Here is an 18,349-nt window from a genome sequence, read left to right as displayed (position 1 = left end):
TAGCCCAACCTGAAGTTGTTGGGGTTTCAACCTGGGACCTTTCATTTGCAAAACATGTGCTCTGCAACTGACCCATGGCTGAACCATTAATTCTTCTTAGGTTTTCTTATGCGTTTCATGCTTTGAATTTAAAAGGGCACACACAAGTGAATGCGTATGTTCCATGGCATTCTCAAACCAAGGAATTCCAGTACTGGTTGTGATCAGAAGAGTAGACTAAAGTGTTGTTGATTTAAATATAAAAATATAAAATATTTCAAAGGTGCATAGTAAAAAAATAAGGTGTCTTGCAAAGTCAGCACTGTGGAGTCTGAAGGACAGCTGAACAACCCGAAAACCAGGCACATGTTAATGTAATACTTTAGCCTGCAGTTTTGAGAATACATGCCATGACCCTTCCTCAGTTTTTCTTCAACTCTTAATAGCACATAACTCAGACGTAGTTTCTACCTGAGTGGAACATCTGACTTTGTTTTACAAGTAATTCATTAATGAGTCACCTACATGCCTTAGGTGGTTTATATCCATTATCCCCACTTAACAGTTTGGCCTCAGGATGCCTTTCAATATAAATAATCTTCGAAGATGCTTGTATAGCAGAAATGTGTTTCTTTTTATAGCAAATCTGAAATTAGCTAATTTTATTTGACTTTCTTTCTCGAGATGAGCATGAATTATGAAATACCATACAGCTGGCACGAAATTTACTAATATGGCAGGGCTCCGACAAACTCTGCACAAATACACAGAACACATGTTCCAGTCATTTTTCTCTACATGACTTTTAACTGGTCAGGTGGAGTTTTAAAGTAGACCTTGACGGATGAAAAGTCATTTTAAATTGCATCTCACATTTCAGAAATAATTCTTTAAAGCTCTCGGTACTTCCTCCATGATTTATATTCTTTTTTGTGTAAGTCCTCTGAGAGGGTCAGGAGATCCCAGTTCAAGGAGTAGCTTTGGTATTATCCCACTCCCCCAAATCATCTCCTGCCTGTAGTTTTCTATTAAGGTAAACTGGGAAAAATAAAACATTAACTCTGCTAAAAAGGAATCTTACTTTTAGATATATTGAACCAAATGTATAACATATTGCTTTCCAAGAAAAATGATAACTACTCTAGTGACTACATAAATTGTTTCAATGTTCAAAGTGGAACAAAATTACTAGGCTTCCATGGAGCCAACCAATGGAGTGCAAATGATTCATGCTGTCTACCAAGTATGTGTTGCATTTGTGTTTCCCTCCCTCTTTCCATTTAGGAGCTCAGCTGAGTATCCTGTAAGGTAGGGTAGGCTCAAGGCTTCATGAGCTTTGCCACAGAACAGATATTTGGACCTGGGCTTTCTGAAACAGCAATTGTTGTTGAAAGGTGGAAAGCCTTTACAGGTGGAGAAAGTTACTTGGAACAGACACACAAACCACTCTTCGTTTCTCTTTGTTTTTCATTTTTTTTTCCAGTTCAGCTGCCTGTACTTCCAGATCAGTTTGCATTTAAAATAAGTTCACATGAAAATCCGTGAAAATTTTCACACGCTCTTCACCAAATATACACATTTTTGCATGCAGTTATGTCCCAATATAGGGGACGCGGGTAGCATTGTGGGTTAAACCACAGAGCCTAGGACTTGCTGATCAGAAGGTCAGCAGTTCAAATCCCTGCAACAGGGTGAGCTCCCATTGTTCGGTCCCTGCTCCTGCCAATCTAGCAGTTCGAAAGCACATCAGTCACGACTGGACCTAATGGTCAGGGTTCCCTTTACCTTTACCTATGTCCCAATATAAGCATTTTTTGCAAACAATTTTACCTAATATATATATGTTTTACTAATATAAGTGTTTATAATCATTTCTAATACTCCCCCCCCAAAAAAAATAACGTAAAAATATAAATACAGAAAATGAATGCACACTTTTCTCTAATATGCAGTTTTCTCCACACTTTTGACTGGGACACCCCAGAATTAAAGAAGCCATCCTAGCTTCTGATTGGATGTCCCATTTTCAGTGCTGAGTTCTTCCACGAGTCAGCTGACTCCTGCGAGAGCTTAGCACCAAAAGATGCACATCTTGCACATGAAAGCAGGCACCCAAGTCGGAACCCATGGAGGTGGAGCAGAGGGAGTTTCTGGTGGTGCAAGCAAGGCTGCCACCACTGGCCTCAGAGGCCATGTCTCCATTGCCTGATACCACCCCCACCAGAGGAAGAGAAGAAGACAACAAAGACGAGGATGGCAATGGGGAAGAGGAGGAGGAGAAGGAGCTGGAGGTACTGGTCTGGCACTCACTGAAGGAGCTGCCACCGGTAACAGAGACAGGGGCTGGGGCTGGGAAGCCCCAGCTGGCTAACATGGGGAAGTGGCAGCAAAAGATACATGTCCCAAATTAATCAGCAGAATGTGGGTGGGTAGGCAGAACTACACTGCAAAACTGGGAGAAGTATGGAGGCCAGCTGTGTTGTGGTTCACATACTGTTTTGGGAAGTATGAATGAGGTAGGCTGGTATGAAAATTTGAACCAAACAATTTTCTTCCCTGCTTATTCTTGTATGCCGTTGCCTCTCAGAACTGAAACACACAATGAGCAAGCCTCACATGCTGCAGCTATCGCTGGGCCACACCATTCCAACTGCGAGCGGGGTGTGGGGTACGAAGTCTTTCAACAATCCTCCATAAACGCACACAAACCCTGCACGTAATGAAGCTAGCATGTCACTCAAGCATTCCGGTTTTATACATGCAGGTGGTTGTACTAGGGAGGCATTCAAACATATTGTTCCCCATCCAAAGTGGTACTGCCCAGCAAGATATGCATTGTACCAGGTTGCTGATAATGTAGTTTGCCTTTAAAAATAAGCTTTGAGAGACAATCACTTTCACCCCAGACAAACCCACCACTAACACCTCTATTCAAACCCTCACTTCCTGCTCTTGCCTAGGACACAGCAAACCCTCCTGAGGTCGATGAGGGTGTTTAGACATCATCTGCAGTGCACCTGGGGAACGGAGTGTAACTCTAGGAATGGAAGCCTGACTGAAATCAGTATCAATTTAAGGACTTCCTACAAAATCAGTACATATTAAGGGCAGCTGCATAAATCAGCTTAGCTTTACAGAAGGCTTCATAACTGTATTATTTAATGTAATAATAACCTTGTCCTTTCTCTGTGGGAATGAAGTAAGTGAACATACATTTTCACTATATATCCCACTATATTTTGATCCTGAAAACAATATAACTTTTTTATTTTACATGCTACACCTTAAGAACAATCTTGTACAACAAACTAAATTTATATTTTCATATAAATTGTAACTCATTTTCAACACCATTTCCTATTATAATATTTATATTTTAATGCTCTCTCATAAATGGTTTTAATTTTGGTCTAGTTATAGTAGTCCATTTCCTTCATGAAGCTAATCCATGGTGTTTTAGCAAATGATAGGTTTTGCCTGTAAATAAATCATGATTCAATTCCCTCAATGCAATTAATTCCACATTCTTATTCCAATATTATAGCTTCTAGTGATCGTCCAGCAAATACTATTGCATACGCTCATTAGCTTTCTTTTCATTTTACAGTATACGATCATTATCTCCTAGGAGGCAAACTAACCACTGTTTGTCCCTAATCACTATTGAATCTAACTATTCTATTTTCTGTGTTGTAATTCTTACCACTGGAAAGCACCTGTGCCTCCAAGACGTCATCTGACAAACTGGGAAACTTTATTCAGGTTTCTTCATTTATCCATAAGAAGGATGAAATTGCCATTTGAATCAGAGCTCTTATTCTAATCCTAACATCCCAAAGTGAGAAAATCACCTCAGGGGCAGATGCTGAAGGGCAACAGACCCCCCCAACCATCCTCAAGAGTCCCCACATTTCTAGCCATTGGAGAACAAAGCTATACGTGCCACAGGCCTGTCATACTCACACATCCTTTTAAACTAACTTGCTACCCTCAGGTGAATTAAAATGGCAGCCCCAAGCCACAACATTTGTAGGTTAGAATGGTTTTTGTTGCTGGTGGTGCAACCTGGGTCAGTGTAAGGAGATGGAAGGGAAGATGGGGTGAGGCCTTCTGAAGAAATTTGGTTATTGTCAACTGGTGCCAACTCCTGGCACTGTAACCATGCTTCATTCACCATACTGGCAGCTGGCAGAAATTTAAAGTATGTCCAAGGAGGCTAAAGATTATCCCTAGGCCTCTTCTGCTTGTTTCACAAAGGAAAATCACTTAAATAATGTAACCTCCTCGTACCTCAAACCTCTCACAGCACCAATCTTTTGCCCACAGTATATCGCATTGACACTTAATATTCCGCTCTAAAAACCTTACCAATATTTTAGAGAAATGAAAAATCCACATTTTAAAACCTACAGCTGCTGTTCATGGCTGAAAAATGATATTCCAGGGACTTAATACAATAAAAAAAAATATTATTAAAGTAAATCTACTGTATTGTGAGATCTTGTATTACATGCAGCACAGCCATAATACATCATATAATTTCATTAATTAAAAAGAAAATCAATTACTAACGCTTACATTATTCTGAAGCCTTGCTGTGTAACCACCACAAATATTCATTTAAGTAACAAGTACCAAATGAAAGAATGCCGTTTATGCTACATTTAGTCCATATGTGTCAAAGACAAATATGAATCATTCTTTCATTTGTTGCTCCAAAAGAATCTTAAGCAAGAACAAATGAAGTAGTATGAAATCAAGAAGACTTTGAAATGCTAACAAAACTGAGTGCTTCCTAGTGTGCTGCTTGGTGGAATTGTAAACAGACCAGTGGGAGAAAACAAAGGTCAAATAAACATGGCTAATATAAAAATGTTCACTCAATAATGTGCTAGACGGGCAACTTGATGCATGCAGCTCTAAAGGTGTGAGCAGCAATACTGACTTGGGTGACATCACAAATCATGTCAATCAATTAATTGTCTGTCATCATGCACTCCATGCTGCCTGAAATCCTATGACATTCCCTAATGTAAGTCAGAGCTGGAAAGGGAGAAGAGCAGATAGTAACAATAGAACGATAAACTCAGTGTAAGGGTCCATAGTGGGGGAATGTAGCATCAAATTCACTTTATCTAAGCCCCCTTCATGGATTACCTGAGAGAGAGGGGTCTATACAGTGAGCTGGGAGTCGGTCTGCACCGCTGGCCCTGCCTTTGGCATTGTGCAGTGAGGATACACATCTGAAAAGGAGCCCTTGCTTTTCAGCTATTTATGCATACAGGTTCCATACTACTAGAATGACCACACAAACGTTGGTGCGAGGCTAGCCCATCTGCACAATGCTGTGGATGAAGCCAGTAGTGAAAGAGAGAGAGGCCCAGTGGGCAGCTTTCAAAGTCAGGTTGGTTTAGAAATTAAGTTGAGCTATGGCCAATGGGTGTTATTTTCAAAGCTTATCTTAGAAGACAATCTTATGTGAGTTGAGAAGAAGTCACCCATCCCCAATAGAGTCCTTCCCCCCATTGCTTTTGATAGGGCATTAGATCACTTTAACAAATTAGTAAATTGTTTGGTATGTTCATCCCAATTACAGTTTGGAAAGCACATAGCATATGGGGGGAGCCAGGTAATGGCAAGTGTCTAGATATTCCAATGATGAGTCATTCCATGAAAGAGTGAAGTCCTGCAATAATTTCACTATCCTGGCCAAGATGTCAAAGTGAATCTACACTGAATGTCAAAAGACAGAATTTTCATGAGACTTGATTTTGGCTTTACAGTGTCGTCATAATACCAATCAGTATTTTTTTGTAAGCAGGATTCCCTCCTTTGAAAGTAATCAATTTAGCCAGGTGTCAGAGGAAAATGCTACTCCCTCAGTCAAGGAATTTTGGAATGGGACTGCCCCTCAGCTGAAATAGGATTTTTTTTCCAGTTGCGGACTCGGAAACAGTAGCAAGATGATTTACAGGTAAGCACTTAGTTCTCCCATCTGACTCTTCACAGCTCCAATAAGTGACTTGAATTGTGTATGTGCAATGAAATGTCAGCCCATCTCTTTACCAAGTTATTTTCCTACCCCAATCTCATTACGTTCCTCTTCGTCATATTGAATTGTACTCATCACTAATCTACTTACCTGTACGCCAAACCAAGTAATTTTAAAATGTATTCTTCTTTGCTTTTTGTATTGACTCCATCTCCACCTCCTCCCCTTCCCCATTTAGTATCATTGGTAAGGGACTCATAGTATTCATCCATTCATTTTCCTTCTTTCAAGCCATTGATATTTAAAGTGAATAATGTTGTTCTAACATTGATCTTGTTGCGCTTCACTAACTGCCAAGAATAAACAATATAAGTTTATGGCATTGATTTCATGGATTTCAATTTCCCCCCCAATCACATTCTTGTTAAGCACCTTGTAAAATGCTTCATGTCACATACTCATCTCCTTTGCTTCATGATCTAAGTGTACCCAATAGGCTTCGCCTTGGGATTCCCCCCCCCCGCCTTCCCCTAGTGGCTGGCACACTGCTGGTCAATGGAAACAGATCTAATAAAAACATCAACCATAATAGCACATGTAAAGTTGTTCTGCTACATGTGTGCTGCTGTGCTCAACCTGCTGCTATCCAAGCTGTTCCAAATCTTGCAACTTTCCATTGTATATTCAGCATCTTGCAGAGTTCTGAAAAAGTCAAATGCAAAAACAGACTACTTTCTGTAGTAATGCAAGACTAGCTTCTGAAAAGACTACATTTCAAACATCAGCTCAGCCACAGACACTGGTAGAAGTCATGGCTGCATATCCTAATTCAGAATCTTCACTTAAGCATGCCTATTTCTAAGACAATTAGTCTGTGGGTAACATTTTTCTGGGATCAACGGCCCTATCCTAGAAGAATGCAATTATGGCATGTTCCTTCCAGAGGAAATCATAGGGTAAAGAAAGGCAAGACTTTATGGTAATAGTTTCCTGTAAAGATACTTATGCATTCCTTTCAACGACAGTGTCTGCATCTTGAGCATTTTTGTCTCCAATATCCTATCATGACATTTGTGTGTGTGTGTGTGTATATGCAATGAATGCCAACAAAATGGACTATCCTGAGCAATAAAAGTTGAAAATTCAAAGCAGCTGAAAGGAACTAAAAAAGAAGGTGCCTTCTGAATTTTGGCATATCATCCCAATTTGAGCTTCTGTGTGCATATGTGATTTGAAAGAGAATGAGTTATGTTTTCTTTTTCCTGCTTAGCTGTTTTCACAGGCCTACCTGGAGTAGAGAATATTTTTGTGAACTGTGTATGCCCAACCAAGATTCTTTGAACAAATCTGAATGGGCTTCCTGATGACACTGCATTCAGAAGACAGCACAGAAAATGTGTACACAGAAAATGTAAACCCTAGTAATCTCCTTGCAGCTGAGACTGCCATGCTTTAAATCCCCCATTCATAAATTATGTTGCATTCTGAAACCATATTCCTAATACCATGTCTCTGCAAAACCACCACCACCGCAATAACTTCCATTTCATGTAAATGAAAATGAACATTAGATGCAATGGGTGTAAAAAAACCTAAAGACTGTCATGCTATCATGTTCATAGATGGCTGTGGATGAGAAGATGAAAATGTATTTTCCGTTACATACAGTATATGAGTGAGTCATCTATGAAAGGTTGTAGCTCAGTAGTACAGCATCTGCTTTGCATGCAGGAAGTCCCAGGTTCCACTCCTGGCATCTCCAAGAAGGGCTGGGAGAGACCCCTGACTGAAAAGCTGGAGAACCCCTGCCAGTCAATATAACCATTATTGAACTAGATGAAGCAATGGTATGACTCAGTATATGGTACCTTCCTATGTTCTTATAACTCAGCCCCTCCCAAACACCATTATAAGCCTGATAATAATCATATGTTTAGAAACACCCTACCAAAACCCTGCATGCATAAATGAGACTGTTGTCCCATGTATTATTATTACTGTGAAATAAATGCAAGCTCTCAGTTCCATTCATGTCGGTGCCTGAATATTTCAGTGATGCCACATCTTCTGCTATTAAGGAAGTTCCTTGTTTTGATCCAGTTAAACAACTGAGTAATGTGCAGAAGGTATGGTACTTTACTGAAAAGCATCACAGTGCAACAAATATCTTAGTTCTTCAAAAGGCAATTATGAAACCTTTGTACGGTTATCTATTTTCCTCGATAAATAACACTTTTCGGGATAAGTTTGATCAGGGACCAAGGGAAGCCACATTTTTTCAGAATGAGGAGACATTAATCTGTTTTCCCTCCAGCTGAGATATTCTCCCCAACTGCAGTTGTTGGCCGGTGGGCCAAAAAATTTAAGCTGACAAAAGAGAAATACAAGTTTGTATGAGCATTGTGGCTCATCCATCTGCAGGATGCATAACCTCACAGCTGTTTAAAAGCAGGAGAGGAGAGAATGAAAGTCAACTGAGGAATCAGCAAAACGACTTTTATTGAACGTATGTGTGAGTCAACCCCAGCCATTGTGATTAATGTGCATGATACCAGTTTGTATTTCAAAGATTGTGGCTTCTGTTATAATCTGAGCATTTCAGCATTGACCTCATGCATAAGAAATTAAAGATATTGTGAAAAAGAAACTATTGAAAGATTCAACTATACTGATGCTTTGATTCTCACACTTATAGGCAGGGCACATTTTTCTCTCACCATACATTAGAACAATATGTTCTACTTGTAGGATTGTATGTATGGGTTCACAGAAACACTTTATCCAAAATTAGTGGGAGTTTTCCTTCAGTCATCTCATGACTGACATACATTGCACAGAATCTAAAAGTTCCCTTGCTCCAGTGAAGGATGGGAACTAACCCATGTAGTCCTGAGTTATGTGACAGATCCAAGATGCTTTAGGATGAGGTCAACATGCATGATTATCCTGAGGCTGGATTAACTTAAAGGGACATGAAATCCTCATATGTGTTGGATCCTTGGCACAATTCATTTCCATGTGGATTCACTGTGAAACCAAGTAAAATAAGCAGACCATGTGGTAACAGAACACTGATTGTGTAAATAACTTCCTAGAGCCAAGGCCAGATATAGTTCCAAATATGCAAATAATACTTTTTATATGCTATAATTGCAACAATTTATTGAGCAAATGCATATTGAGTCCCAGTGTAAAATTCAATATAACATAATGGTTAATGTTGCTTGTTTCTGTTTAATTCAATCAATTCCCCTGTCTTTTTTCACAACATTTTCAATGAATATGATGATAACCAGGCAACAGCCACAAAAGGCAGCCCAGAAAATATCACTCTACAACCCTATTAATACACTTCTTCTCTGAACCTCTAGTTGGTAGGCCAATGCTTTTCAAACAAAGGTCAGAAGTAAACAAAAAGTACTCAATTCAATCTGCCCGCAATATTTTATGAAGTGGAGACCTTTTATAAATCTTGGTCTAGGCTGAGTTGCAGCCTATCAATAGACAAAGCAAAACTTGTCTGGCATCAACAGTATATGCTAAAGAGCTGTCTGCACAGCACTGAGGCCAAACTGTCTGCAACACATTTGTTACAACTCTCCCATCCCAGGGCAGGCTAAAACAAATTTATCAGGCTCAGAACTGTATAAAGCCTTTGCCTGATGTTCTAGTGATGTTGGGCATATAGTCAATCTATACAAAACTTGAATTAATTTAGGGAGAGTCTTATGTGAGGAGAAAAGGCAAGACATTGTGTTTGTTGAATACAGTTCAGAAAGCAGTTGAGAGCTCTCTCTCTCTCTCTCTCTCTCTCTCTCACACACACACACACACATTACCGCATACTCTGTGGGGGTACAGCACTAGGACTCCTAGATGGCCAGTCTGTAAGTTCAGAGTGACAAGGAGATAGGAGGAATGAGTGATTCTGTGATATCAGATGAATGATGCTGCTATTCAGAATTTCATGCCTCCCTTCTTGCTTCAAACGATGTATTCTGTCAACACTCTCCTACTCATGGTCAGGGTGTAACACCTGCAAATGTATATGTGCTGATCTTGGGGTATTCTTCCAGACAGAGGTCACATTCACAGGGGCCTGGTTGAGTACTGCTTCCTTTAGTTGGGAAAAGATTGTCAGGCTTTATCATTTTCCAATGATTAATGAAAAAGGAAACTGCATCCAAAAATTATGAAAAAGGAAATGTTCGTGGAGTTCTCATGGGTGGTGTGCAGTGTTCCTGTTGCCCTAACCTTACTTTTGAGATGGTGGAGGGGGTGAGTGTCCTTCCATTTATACTACAAATCTGTACACTGCAGCCTCCTCAGGTGCCCAGAGAAAGATGCCAAGAAGTAAATCCTCCCATGGGACTTTTTCATATCAGGAAGTGCAGGCAGCCAGGGAGGCTGCAGAGTGCTAGAGAACTAAAAGCTTAGCTGACTTACAATTATATAGTAAGCTCAAAATCCTGCACTCACCAAAGTTCTAAAGAAATTCTCAAGTGCAAAAAGAATAAGGCAGGAAAAAATGGAAGCTTCTTTTGCAGCAGAAGGAAACTTTTGAGAAATTTTTTGGCACAGAACTCGTCTTAGGCAGAGAACAAATCCAGAAGAGTTATTGACCATGCATTAGAACTAGCCTACACTCAACTCAGAACCACCCTAGCATCTCAAAGGAGAAAGATCCCACCATTTGCCATGGAAAAGGACCATGGGGAGGCAATAACCCCTGAAGCCACTAGCCCCAAGTGATCCACCTACCCCAGGAAGCCACAGAATCAAGGGACTCTATGACCCCTGACTTCACACTGACAGCTTGTTCCTCTGCCCACCATTACCCTGAACACCTAAGGAGCAGAGATGGTGACTTGGCTGAGCTGAGGCTCAGAACAGAAGACCCAATTAAAACCTGCCATTTCTGAGTCCTACTCATGAGGATGGGGCAAGGACTGAAGCGTGCCCAGGGCTCCAGGAAGGAGTTGAGCAGGAGGAAAAGCTTTAAAAGCAGTAAACTGATGCTTGTCTGCTGCTTCGGCAGCAACAGCTTCTTCTGATTAGTTCCCTGTGCCTGAACTCTTGGCTCCCTTGCTAACTGAGAATACTTTGCCTCAGACCAGCTCCTATTGCTCTTGCTTTGCCAGACATGCCTTGCTGGTATAACAAAGAATCTAACCAAACCAGTCTCAGGGGCATCTACCCCAACCACTTTCAGAATGATTGCTGGACTTTGTTTGACATAGTAGGCTACCGGTTGAGCAGATCTGACCCAATCAGCATTGTGAAAAGCATATTCTACTACTGGGCTATGATTCTTTTAGGCTCTATTTTTTTGCTCCTGATCATTATTTACATCAGGTTACCTCAGACAATACTGCCCGAGGTGCTTCAGAACCTCAGGCCAATATGCCCAAGCTACTTCAGAGCAGCAATACGAAAAGTATGGAGCATTGAAAAAAAGTATTATTATCGTATGTTTTGGTGCGAGAAAAATGGGCTGTTACATTTGCATTTGCAGCGGTTGAATTTGTTGGCATTAAACCTGCAGTGTTAGTTCCTGGCGAATGGCTTAAGACAAAAGGCATTTGCTGTATAAAACAGTATCAAGCTTTTTAAATATAAGAAAATGATTTTGCTTTAATTTGATCTCATTTCTTTCTTCTCTGAAACCCTTTTTTCCTTTCAGATAAAAAAAAAACCCAAAACAAACAAAACACCAAATCCCTAATCAAAACATATTTATTTATTTTTTTGCCCAGTGGAACCTTGCTAATAAAAAGTGGGATAATTGATAGCAGTTTGCAAAAAAATTCCCCTTTAGCATTTGTAGTTGAACTTGTCTATTTTGGCCTGAGGGACCAGGGAAAAGGGAGTGGGTGTTGTTATTGCATTATTCATCTTGCAAAGGAAATGAAATGTACAATGCTCTGATGAAGATACTTCTGTCTTTGTGAAGCAACTGAGTTTATTCTGAGCAGTCTTTACAGATTACCAAATATTTAGCAGAACAAATCAGAGCCTGCAAGAATATATTTATATTGCAATTGACAGATAAATCCTGTAGGGGGAGTTTGCTTATTACTCTTCTAGTGGAATTGAATACAGAAAATAACTGTAGCGATGTTTTCATACATACAGTTTCACAGTTTAAACAAATTGCAGCATCATGCAAGTCAAAGTTGCAGACATGCAACACACACATATTTTTATAGTTGCAAAATTGATTTCCAAAGGGAGAAGGGAGAACTGGCAGCTCTCGCTCAGATTCCTAAATTTGACACTGCTGTGTAGGCTTAAGGAAGTTGTGCACCTGTGTCATAGAATTCTTAGCAGCATGCAATGCAACACAACCTGGTTTTCCTCCTCAGTCCTTAGCCTTTAAGGTGATAATGAGCCTAGAGGCTGCCTTATACCAGGTCGGACTATTTGTCCATCTAGCCCAGCATTGCCTACATGTTGACTCCCAAGGTTTACCCTTGGCTGCGGCTCACGGTTAAGAGGAGAGACTGCACTACTTGAGTGCAAAACGTCTGAGACTGCATTATAGCCAGTGAGGGACTTGCACCAGCTTGCTGATACTGAACCAGAAATTGAAACCACTCTATCTGGTATTGGTGGGCAAGGGTCTGCAGAACCAAAACCTGTAGAATCAGACTGCACAGAATAGGAGATAGGATTGATACTTAGAAAAATGCAATCGTCCTCTTTGTTTTTTGGAGAAAAGTGTGCCTTGTCCTGTTTGGACTCCAAACGGGATGTCTTTTTCATGTATTCAAGCTCTTCCTCCTCCTCCTCCTCCAAACTGTGTGGGCAGAGGATGGGTCTGATGGGAGGAGGAGAGCAGAAGTTTAGGTGAGACAATGAGGAGGACAGCCAAGAATGAGGGTGAGAGTTATTGTGGGACGTGGGCAAAAGGTGGGGTGGGAATGGGACGAGTTTGAGAGAGAGTTTTTGTGCAGGGAGGATGGGTTGCAGAGAGAGAGAGGAGGAGGTTTGCAGGGCACAGGCCTGCTCTGGTGCCGGCAGAGAGAGGTTTCTTTTTGCCCTTGCAAAGGGGGCAGGTGAGTTGGACTTGGAAAGCAAGTGGGTGGCGGGGTTTACAAATGGGCCTTCTCTGGTGGAGAGTGGAAGAGTTTGCAGGGCATGGGCAGTAAGGAAGGACAGGTGACCAAAGAGCAAGATCAGAAGAAGAAGAAAAATTCAAGGAGCATATTCAGTGCACCTATACGCCCTATATGGCCTAGGACCCTCATACCTATGGGACCGCCTCTCCTGGTATGACCCATGGAGGATCGTACAGTCTTCAAATGAAAACATCTTGGAGATCCCAGTCCATAGGGAGGTTAGGCTGGCCTCAACCAGAGCCAGGGCTTTTTCGGCTGTGGCCCTGATCTAGTGGAATGCTCTGTCACAAGAGACTAGGGCCCTGCTGGACTTGACATCTTTCTGCAGGGCCTGCAAGACAGAGCTGTTCCACCAGGCCTTTGGCCAAGGCACAGTCTGACCCACTCCTTCTGTAATCCTCATAGATCTCTAGCCCAATGGTTGCCATTAATTTGGCTCTGAATTGATTTTAGAGTGAATTGATTTTAGAATGTATTTCAATTAATTGATTGTGATTTTATGTAAACTGTGTTATTTTTACTGTTGTTAGCTGCTCTGAGCCCAGCTTCGGCTAGGGAGGGCAGGATATTATTATTATTATTATTATTATTATTATTATTATTATTAATGTCCAGAGCAGAGCAGCTAAAACGTGATGGCACTGTAAACCCAATTGCAGTGGTTTGCTTTGAAGTCATTGCTGCACCAGGTAAAATAATTTTAGCTCCCCAGTCCTCCCCAACCTGTCCCATACTTTGCTCGACCTGTTCTTTATTTTGGCCGACCAAAGGTGGCAACCCTGGTTCTTTGTAAAGTGAAATATAAATACAGTAAATAAACATGCAGCTTCCCCTTCATGTATGAGAGAAGCATCACCACCCACATTGTTGCAAGAGAAGGGAAAGGGATATCTGGCAACACACTATTCTCAGTGGGAGAAGAAAGACTGCTTAGACCCTGCAAATGTTCATGTGAAGAATTAATATTACATTGTGGCCATTCAAGCAACCGAAGAGTAGCAGGTGCTAGAAATGGTGACTTAAATTTTCAAAGAGAACATATTTTAAGAACCCTATATTCTTTCCTTAGCTTACAGAAACTAAGCAGCTGGAGATCTGATTACGGGGCCTGCTCTTGGTGCCTGTTTTATGCAGGATTTCTAATTTTAGTAATATGGGTTTTGTCTAATATAGAGATTTTTCAAGACATTTTCCTCAATATTATGCATTTTTTATTACCCACATTCCCACTAGTATATGCATTTTTACTCACTCTCCCCCTATTAAACATTTTTGGGTACTCACTTTTTTTTGTTTGGGAACTATACCACATTTGGAGAAACATGGCAGTATTTGGGTATTGCATTCTTTTGGCGCAAGTAAAGTAGGCTCACCTAAAAATGGAAACTGAACTGCGTTTCCCACCCATCCCTATGAACAATATGTTCCATGCAGCAAGACTCGCTCTGTCTTTTGAAAGAGATGCACTTAATTTGAAGCTTTGTTCTTATTCCAGAGCTCGACAGCCCTACAGAATGAAATATATTTCAGAACAGTGAAGCTCCACAGGATCCCTGATCTTCAATATTATTGTCGGGGATATCTAATGTGGAAACTAGAAATAGTGATGTTAGTAACTGAACTGAAGAGCCTCTCCAGGGGATTTGCAATTTACTTTTCTTTCAACAATGAAAAACAGCTTAGTTAAACTCTCCATGCTTCATGTAACAAGAAACCAAACACTGAAAGTGGAAAGCCAAACAATTGAGAACTTTCCAAACTACACTTACCACATGGAGAAATGTGGTTACTTAACCCTTGACATTCTACAGATATCCAGGCATTGAGCACTTTCCTAAATGCAAATTAAAAATCAGGGGCATGCTCAATTCTAAAAAGAAAGAAAGAAAAAGGAATAGAAGCCAAGAGTTGCTCAAAAGTTATTTCTTAAATTATAGTGTTGCACAATTCACCATTTAAAATGTAAACATGCTTCACCCTAGCATTTCTTCTTCCTTTGAACATATTCCTCCATTCTGTCTTTCTACCAAACTGTTTACATCTACAGAACCACATACCGCAAAAGGACAAACAGAAATAAGGGGAGTACATATCTTAAATGGTTTTTGGCATGACCTTGGCCTACCATGAGAACGGAAGTTAAGGTGAAGGAATTTCGATGACCACAGACTAGCTGTCTGTTGGAATATGGGCCAGAAAACTATTTCACTTCCCACATCTATGTAAATGCGGTTGGGCACAGTTCCTACCCGATTACCTCTCCAAAGTCCTCGGACAGAATGTCATTGACGGAACACTGTCATGGTTTGGAACATTCTGCAGTCATCTTTCTATATCATGGTGGGTAACAAATGTTTCCGTTCTTCCTTTCTTCTAATCACATCAGGCAAGAATAGACATACTAGATATTCTTATAGGATTAACTATGTCATCCCATTGCTTGTCAAAAATCGCACCTCCACAAGCGCAGCAGCACACAGATTGTAGACTGTCAAGAATTACGTATGCTACACCATAATTTTGCTTGCGACTTTATTGATAAAAGGTTTCCTCTAAATTGCAGTGTGAGAATGTGGTTGCTTTGAGAAGCATCAAGGAATTTAGCAGCCTAGCCAGAAGCCACAAAGGAGTCTAAAGAACTTACTGTACACCAATCCCTTCTGGAGTGCTCCCAATACCATCACTTAACGATCTGAACGGAGCATCTTAACCTAATTATTTGCTATCTGATAACATTTTGCCACAGAAATGTTTGCTTGAATGTATCTTATCAAAGGAATGTTTGTGCCTCGGATTAGTCGCTGCTTGGTTAAAGATTTGTGTAATCAGCTTAATTCGTTTTAAAAAATACAAATACCTATTACCACTTAATTTGTATAATAGATATTGACTGTGCAATTAAAAATTAGCAGGGCCTATTAAAATCATAAGGTCAAGCAAACGTTCAACAATGCATAGGTTACTTCGCTTATCTTTTGTTTTGAGTTCCTATTATGCAGCACAGACCTTTTGGGTTTGCAGAACAGAAAAAGGTCACAAGTGAAACGAGATGAATATTCTCAACTCATCCCTGGGCAGACATGTACACAGCAATACACTGCCTCTACTAATTCATCACTCTCAGGTTTGAGAGGTGGCAGAGGGTTCATAGAAAGAGAGTGGATTGATGGAGCCCAAGAGGTGGGTAGTCCCTTGGGTGGGAATCAAAAGCCACTAAAAGAGCAGTAGGATAAAACCTGTTTCTCCTATCCTTTCATTACTCCTCACCAGTGAGCAATGCTGCTGTTTAAGATGTTCAAGGCTGCAAATCATATGAAAACTATTTTTTATATATCCTGATACCTTAATGAAGGTTTTTTCCCTACCCTCCTTAGATTTACAGTGAGAACTTACTGCATGTGCTTATGATAGAATTGTGTTGAACCACTGACCTGTTGAGAGCAGATCTTACCACTATTTATACTGCAAAAGTTCACTGGCCTTTTAAAAAAAGAAATTATATATGTGAGTAACAAAAAACAGATATTTGGGGATTGGGTTTTAGAATTTCAACAGGCTGATTTGGATTGCCTAGATTACATTCCATATTATTAAACAGACTATGAAAACTTGAAGAAGTAAACTAACAAAACAACCACATACCTTTTGGGATATAATGAGACTGTAACCAAATAATGAGGGGATTGTCTTTCAGCTAGCCATTCCCAGTCTCGTCCACTCCAGTTGTTGTTGGGACTATGTGACCCAGCATTCCTCACTACTGGCCATCCTGATTGGGGCTGATGGGAATTGTAGTCGAAAACACCTGGAGGGCACCAAGTTGGGGAGGCTTATTGAAGTTAGTAGGAATACAGGAAAATGTCTGTTTGTGTTCAGTGTGCTTGGAAGGAAAAGTGAGTGGCACACTGAGATTTCAAGAGAAGCAGCAGAATGTTCATGTTTATGAACATTTCCCATGGTATTTGTAACTCTAAGGTTTTATTGTACCTGCATAGCAATGGTGAGCTAACTATATAGTGGTATTTGACCATCCAAGATCCCAAAATCAATAAGCAATTAAGCCCAGAGGAAAATCACTCTAATAAATTATTGTCTATGGGTTTTATGTGATCCATTTTGGAAAGGCAGACCATGTTTATATGAGCAGAATTCCTTTCACAATGTTAGAACCTGTGAGTGGGCATACAAGGAGATGATTGGGTTTAATAAGAAAGTGAGCAGGTCTTTCTAAAAGTTTTGTTAAGTTCATTTTGTAGAAATAGTTTAATGTAAGGCTAATGGATGTTTAATTAAATTAAAAGGCAGAAAATAGTGAATTAATAGATGGCAAATAGTGTATTAAAAATGAAATTACTTTTCACATAACCAATAGACCCTAGAATTCATTTGCAGAGGGCACTTTTAAAATCAAATATCTAATGAACTTAAAAATGTGCCAGACTATACTATATGCTGGGACGCAGGTGGCGCTGTGGGTTAAAGCCTCAGCGCCTAGGACTTGCCGATTGAAAGGTCGGAGGTTCGAATCCCTGCGGCGGGGTGCGCTCCCGCTGCTCGGTCCCAGCGCCTGCCAACCTAGCAGTTCGAAAGCACCTCCGGGTGCAAGTAGATAAATAGGGACCGCTTACCAGCGGGAAGGTAAACGGCGTTTCCATGTGCGGCTCTGGCTCACCAGAGCAGCGATGTCACTCTGGCCACGTGACCCGGAAGTGTCTCCGGACAGCGCTGGCCCCTGGCCTCTTAAGTGAGATGGGCGCACAACCCCAGAGTCTGTCAAGACTGGCCCGTACGGGCAGGGGTACCTTTACCTTTACCTTATACTATATGCTACATACACTTCTAATGTACAAAGTTCTTTGCCATATTTGGCAGATATTTTATATTCATAACCTTATGAGGCAAATCAATATAATTTCAATTTTAGAGATGATGGATAGAAGCTGATAATGTTGCTGAATCTTGTCTTAATGAGTTAATGGTTGCCTTATAGTGTGTTACAACTGAACCCCACAACCTATGAGGTAAACCAGATGGGAGGGGTATAAATAACAAAATAACTACTACTACCACTACCACCACCATCACCAATCTGCAATTATTATTAGCAAGGATGCGCTTTTTTTGGCCTATCTCAATTTTCAGTTTCCAAGTCACCTGGTCTTGTTTCTGAACTGGCACCTGCAAGTTAGTAATGGGCCATACTTCTGTTTTTGATGTATGGACATGGCTGAGACTGCTACATACCTATAGCTGGCTG

The 18,349-nt window shown here is 40.6% G+C and overlaps 1 protein-coding gene across 5 annotated transcripts in view; it reads right to left on the bottom strand.

The window, feature by feature from the left end:
• The window catches only part of LOC307216680 (uncharacterized protein), a 203,302-nt gene that overhangs the window by 30,611 nt on the left and 154,342 nt on the right, over window positions 1–18,349 (bottom strand). For 4 of the 5 annotated variants that reach the window (XR_013839256.1, XR_013839257.1, XR_013839260.1 and 1 more), the window contains exon 3: window positions 16,735–16,897. The exons of the other annotated variant lie outside the window; for it this stretch is intronic. Coding sequence is in view for 1 of the 4 variants with exons in the window: in XM_079977164.1 (XP_079833290.1) it covers window positions 16,735–16,897 (163 nt within the window). In the remaining 3 variants the exon portion in view is untranslated. The remainder of the gene's footprint in view (window positions 1–16,734; window positions 16,898–18,349) is intronic. 5 annotated transcript variants of the gene reach the window in all.

The sequence above is a fragment of the Podarcis cretensis genome (genome assembly GCF_951804945.1).
Source record: "Podarcis cretensis genome assembly, chromosome: 5".
NCBI classification, from domain to species: Eukaryota; Metazoa; Chordata; class Lepidosauria; order Squamata; family Lacertidae; genus Podarcis; species Podarcis cretensis.
This window is presented reverse-complemented; position numbering and strand designations above follow the sequence as displayed.